The sequence below is a fragment of the Portunus trituberculatus genome, chromosome 25 (assembly GCF_017591435.1).
Source record: "Portunus trituberculatus isolate SZX2019 chromosome 25, ASM1759143v1, whole genome shotgun sequence".
Taxonomy (NCBI): Eukaryota; Metazoa; Arthropoda; class Malacostraca; order Decapoda; family Portunidae; genus Portunus; species Portunus trituberculatus.
The window spans coordinates 14,645,190-14,651,806 of NC_059279.1; the positions used below are offsets into that span (position 1 = coordinate 14,645,190).

At 45.4% G+C, this 6,617-nt stretch overlaps 1 protein-coding gene across 1 annotated transcript in view; it reads right to left on the bottom strand.

Annotated features, from left to right (window-relative positions):
• LOC123508663 overlaps window positions 1-6,114 on the bottom strand; it is a 32,762-nt gene extending 26,648 nt beyond the window's left edge. The window contains 5 exon segments of the mRNA XM_045262509.1: window positions 1,787-1,893; window positions 4,803-4,948; window positions 5,168-5,591; window positions 5,819-5,919; window positions 6,062-6,114. Of these exon segments, the coding sequence (XP_045118444.1) occupies window positions 1,787-1,893; window positions 4,803-4,948; window positions 5,168-5,591; window positions 5,819-5,919; window positions 6,062-6,114 (831 nt within the window).
• Window positions 6,115-6,617: the final 503 nt, after the last annotated feature.

Genomic DNA, 6,617 nt, shown 5'->3' on the forward strand with positions numbered 1-6,617 from the left:
GGGCCACTGGACAAAGAGATAACCAGAGGACACAGACATCAGATGGATAAAAAACACAGACATCAAGTGATAAAGAACTAATGGTAACAGGAAGAAAACCACATAACACAGACGAAAAGGATAAAGAACCAGAGACAGACGCATCAGGAAAAGAAAAAAAAAAAAAAGATGATAGAGGGGACATTATGAGGAAAAAAAGGCACAGATATCAGGTGACAGAGAATTAATGGGTACAGAGGAAGAGAACCACAGGACACAGACGTAAAGTACAGAGAACCAGTGACAGAGATCAAGAAAAAAAGAAAAGAAAAGAAACAGGTGATAATAAGGCCAGTAAGAGAGAAAACTAATGGACACAGACATCAAGGGCAGAGAACTAATGGTTACAGACATCAGAGGAATAAGAACCACAGGAAACAGACATAAAGGACGGAAAACCAAAGACACAGACATCACCACCAGGAGGGGAGATAGACGTCAAAACGGGATGTACGTCATGAGAAGGGGAGGCATCGTCATTAGGAAGGTAAGGAAATGTCGTCACCTAAAAATTCTTACGTCAGCGGCAGGAGAGAAACACAAATAGACGTCATGAAAAGGAGAAATGAACAAATATAAAACAGAGTGGACTTACATATCCACACACCCACGCATCAACACTTGCAAAACCAAATGATTAAACAGACTAACCGACAGAAACACAGACAGACAGACAGACAGACAGACGCGCAAACATGGAAATGAGTTTACGAAAGATTAAAAAAAGAAAGAGAAAACGCGCACACACAGTAAAGAGGAAGAAAAATTTAAAGCAAAAAAGAGAAAGACAGAGAGAGAGAGAGAGAGAGAGAGAAAAAAAAAAAAGTTGAAACAGACAGACAGGATACGAAATTAATGAGAAATGGACATAACAGATTTAGACATCAGTAAACATAAACAAAAACAAATACTCAAATGACTACGAATGACAGACAAAAAAAAAAAAAAAGAAAAAAAGATCAAGCTAAAAGAAACGAAGGAAGAACAAGCAAAGATGGATAAAGAAGAGATACGAAGAGAAGACTTAAACACTCACGAGGAAACAACTGTATATACAAAGCAATACAAAATAAAAGAGAAGAGAAAAACGAAAATAAAATAAAAAGACTAACTGAAGTAAACAAAAACAGGAAGCAAAACATTACCACATGCAAACAGAAGAGGATTCGACATAGCTAAATGTTGACACTGCGAAGAGGAAATAAAGTATAAAAGAATGAGAAATGTGAAATGGAGAGAGAGAGAGAGAGAGAGAGAGAGAGAGAGAGAGAGAGAGAGAGAGAGAGAGAGAGAGAGAGAGAGAGAGAGAGAGAGAGAGAGAGAGAGAGAGAGAGAGAGAGAGAGAGAGAGAGAGAGAGAGAGAGAGAGAGAGAGAGAGAGAGAGAGAGAGAGAGAGAGAGAGAGAGAGAGAGAGAGAGAGAGAGAGAGAGAGAAGCAAAAAAATCAAGTAAGGATGAATAAATAAAAACAGACAATGAGGCAAATGGATGAAAATACCAAAAAAAGAGTGAGAAGAAGGAAACTAATAGCAAGAAAGAAGGCGATAAAACAAGATAAAAAAAAAAAAAACTGGAATGAAAAAGAAAAAGAGGAAAAAAAGAAAAATTGGATACAACAAATTATCAATAAAAAAAAAGAAAGAAATCGGACTTTGAAAATGCAATCATGAATAGGAGAACAAGAGATCACCACCACAACCACCACCACCACCACAACCTCCACCACCGAAAGGAACCCCCCGACGCACCTTTCTGTTGGCTTCCTTCCCTCGCTTGGACATGTGGATGATATCGTGAAGTGAAAACATGCGAGCTCTGTGCGTCTCTTCCCGGCAGTGTCCGCAGAGCACCTGGCCTGAGGGAAGGGAAGAGAGGGCGTGGTTGAGGAAACGAGTACACGCCAAGATAAAGCAACAAGAGGGCGTTGTGATATCAATGGAAGCTTGGCACTACAATAACAATAACTAGGAACACGCTGCCACCATGAAGGAAAATGACAATAATAACAATTACTACGTACTTAAGTTTGGTTGCTACTGCTGCTGGTACTACTACTACTACTACTACTATTACTACTACTACAACTATTACTACTACTACTGTTACTGCATTGTTATAGTTAATCTATGTGAAAATATTTGGAACTTCTGGTTGTTTGAAATAGTGTCTGTAGTATTTGTGGAAAAATATAATGACTGGAAGTAAGTGTGAAGGAAGTGGCGCGCAGCTGCACGCCACTTCAATCATTATATATATATATATATATATATATATATATATATATATATATATATATATATATATATATATATATATATATGTGTGTGTGTGTGTGTGTGTGTGTGTGTGTGTGTGTGTGTGTGTGTGTGTGTGTGTGTGTGTGTGTGTGTGTGTGTGTGTGTGTGTGTGTGTGTCAACAACAAGAGAAGGCATGATGAGAAAGGTGAGCTTGTTGCATAAATTTTCTTGTGATTACGGCATGAAGGTAAATAGAGGTAAAACTAAGTTTTTTGCTATTAACAGTGATTCAGGTGATTTAGAGATGTTGTGTTTGGAAGGTCTAAATATTGAACATTGTAATACTTATGTTTATTTAGGGCCACCGTTCACTAGTGAATCTGTACCATGCTTTGAAATTCTTCTCTTTCGTAAGGAAAAATAACGATGTTCCATTCATTGTTAAGCTTGGTGTGTTTGAGGCTGCCCTGAGGTCACCTCTATTGTATGGGTTAGAGTCTTGGGTCGGTGCAGATGTAAAGTCTGTAATCAAACTGTACGACTGTGCAATGAAAGAAATGTTGGGAGTCAGGAAAACGACACCTCGTATGTTATGGTGAGCTTGGTTACCCATCGCTGACAGATTTACTTTAGTTCAAACACCAAAAATTCTTTCAACAGATGTGGACTGAAAGGAATGCTATGAATGACGATCCATTGGCATTTGCAATACGATCCGTTATTTCCTCAACACCAATGTCTGTAGAACTATTCAACGTATGAAACACGACAATATTTCAGACATGTCTGTTTTATTAAGAAATGTTCACGACGCCATTAACAATGCTAACACCTCAAGATGTAACACATACAAGGAAATTAATCCATACCTTGAGTTACAGGACATTTACAGAGAAAGACATGCGATAAATGACTTGTTGAGAATATCCTTCACAAATTTAAGATTATCAGGACACAACTTAGCTATTGAAACTGGTCGGTGGAACAAAAGAGGGCGCGGTCGCCTCCCGGTGGAAGAGTGTGTCTGTGTGTGTGGCCTTGTGCAGTTAGAAGGGCACGTGGTGATATGTCCACAAACCCGCCACATCAGGGACTTCTATGGCATTATCTCCTTACATGATCTATTTTGACAAACTTTCGAATGAACTTGCTTGTAAAGGCTGCTCATGACATTTTAGGGGTGTACAAGTAACTGCTTGCCGCATTATTTGCTTTGTAGCTTTTTTAATTTGATAAATGAGTTTTTTGCCTCTTTTAATAGGTTTGTTTTTGTTTGTAAGTTTTACTTTGGGATTTTGTGTGTAATTTTGTGTCAATGTTATGTTGCCTTTATGTCTTTATCCGTTTTGGTGTTATAATTTTATGTGTTTGTAGTGGTGGTACAGTTTTTATGTTTGTGTTTTCCATATTATAGTTTTCTTAAGTTTGTTTGAGTGTGTTTTACAATGTCTACATGGGGAACACAGCGTGTGTACATTGTACGTCATTGTGTTGTGTTGTAACTTTTCAGTGGTTGTGTCATGATTGGTGGTTAATGCTTTCGTCTTTTTTAATTGCTGTTTTGCAGTTTCTTTTTAGTTATTTAGTTATTTCTTTTATTTGTTTCAGTTAGTGTCTGATCTTATGTCTGATAGTGACAGTAGGACCACCTTATTATTAATTTGCAATGTGATACCATGGACCACATGTACTTTGCCAACGTAAAATTGCCTATGTGATGTGATTTAGTGGTCAATAAACATCTATCTATCTATTTGTGTGTGTGTGTGTGTGTGTGTGTGTGTGTGTGTGTGTGTGTGTGTGTAATTCAACTGGGTCGCCTGCTGGTCACCCAGCCAGTCTTCCCTGTTACGGAGCGAGCTCAGAGCTCATAGACCGATCTTCGGGTAGGACTGAGACCACATTAACACAACACACTCCACACACCGGGAAAGTGAGGCCACAACCCCTCGAGTTACATCCCGTACCTATTTACTGCTAGGTGAACAGGGGCCACACATTAAGAGGCTTGCCCATTTGCCTCGCCGCCTCCGGGACTCGAACCCGGACCCTCTCGAGTGTGAGCCGAGCGTGTTAACCACTACACTACGCGGTGTGTGTGTGTGTGTGTCTGTGTGAGAGTTATTCACCACGGTCGTCTGCTGGTCACCAAGCCAACCTTTCCCCCTATGGAAAGAGCTCATAGCTCATACTGACCGATCTTCGGGGAAGAATGAGACCACACCACACGCCACATACCGGGAAAGCGGGGCCACAACCCCTCGAGTTACATCCTGTACCTATTTACTGTTATATAAACAGGGGATATACATTAAGAGGCTTGCTTACCCGTTTTCCTCGTCGCGCCCCGGAGTCGAGTCCAGGCCTTCTTGGTTGTGAGTCGAGTGTACTAACCACTACACTATGTGGTGTGTGTGTGTGTGTGTGTGTGTGTGTGTGTGTGTGTGTGTGTGTGTTATCTATCTGTTTATCTTCCATTCATTCTTCCTTTCTCTCTCTCTCTCTCTCTCTCTCTCTTCGTCTTACCGCAGGTATTACAGAAGAACATGGCGGACTGGTTGGTCTTATCACAGTTGGCACACTGCGGCCGCTCCTCGCACGATGACTCCACCAGGAAGGCCATCAGGTTGTCCCGCGGGGGGAGTTGCCCCTCCTTCAGGGCCGTCACCTTCCTGCAGGGGACAGGGGTTACTACTGCCTGCTTCATACACCATGCCGCCACTGTGCGCCCCGTATTGCCTCAAGCGTGACAAGGGCACTTCCCCTTCCCCACCACCCTGAGGTCTGAGCCACGCAGGGCCTGGACTGGAAGGGCGAAGGGCGACTGGCAAGGGTAAACTTGAATTAGCATCAACAGGCAAAGGTCGCCCCGGAGGGAAGGTCAGACTCACCCACACAGCGGACATAGAATCTTGGCGTCGTGCAGTCTGGGCCTGAGGCAGCGGGAGCAGAAGGTGTGGTAGCAGGCCAGCAGGCACGGCTCTTCATACAGTTCCTCGCACAGCCAGCACAACAGCGGGTTACGGCTCCATTGTTCCAGTGTGTCCTCCAAGCTGCCTCCTCCGCCGCCCACGTACTGGCCGCCCTCCCCGCCCCCGGCACCCACTTGGGCTGCAGGGCCCGCGGGGCCTCTGCCCGGTCCGCCATGGCCGCTGGATGGGCCACCTCGCCGGGCCGTACCAGCAGCCGCTGAAGGCGGAGGTGGGCCGCTGGCTCCGGGGAGGCCGCCCCCGGGGGAGGGCCCGCCACCACCCGGGCCCCCGCTGCCCTCACGGCTCCCGTGACTCGCCGCCAGCCTGCTTACCCAGCCATCTTACCTGTCGGGGAGGCACCAGAGATACGAGGGGTTAGAGCGGAGTCTCGTGTCGGCGGCAGATATTGACCACACACGGGCCCTCCTCAGTCCCCACAGAGAGGAACAATATTCACCCGACACACTGCCAACACCTCCCTGCCACACACTAGACCACCACAACACCCTTGCAAAGCCTCACAACAAGACAACAAGACTCGCTGCCGGGCCGCATTCAGCACTTCCTTGCCTCCACACTCCCGCTCCGCCACCACTTGTGTTCTTTCCGCGCCGCGCCGCTGCTGCTTCTTCCCGGTGATGAGGTAACGCTCCCCTGGGAATCTTTTAGAGCTGGGAATAAAAAGTTTGGACCTAAATTAAAGAGCCGTTTCTACTGGCTGAACAAAACCGTCCCCCGCGGGACAGTGATCCAATGTAGTGCGTCATGTCCACCGCCGCGCCAGGCTCCGCATTAATGTCAGAAAACGTTTACCGAAAGCTGATCCAGCGACGTGTTCCCGAGGATGCATCGTCGCCCTTTAACATGATATACGACGTCCCGTCCCCCAACGACCATAAAAACCTGGGATTTAGAGGATGATACGGCCATTTGCTGTTCTTAGGGTCCCCTCACTATCTTGGGAAGGCCGCCCTTCTGTGCCGCGCCACTCTACTTACTGCTGGTGGAACTTGAAGCGTTTGTTTCGCTGCAGTGAATCACAAGGCGGGTGTTCAGCTGTGTCTTGTGGGATGAGTATTTCCGGTGTGCTGCGCCACTGAGCGTCGAGCCCACACTGACACACAGAGGCCGTGTGTGCACCAAGTGTATGTGTGTGTGTGTGTGTGTGTGTGTGTGTGTGTGTGTGTGTGTGTGTGTGTGTGTGTGTGTGTCTGCGCCTAGTGACCACGTGTTAGCATTAATGGCAAATACACGTGGTGGCCTCGACAGGAAGAGAATTCTCAAGGGGATCATGATGGAGGCGAGACATGACAACACCATAACATTGCAACATAGGGAGGAGGAAGAGGAGGAGGAGGAGGAGGAGGAG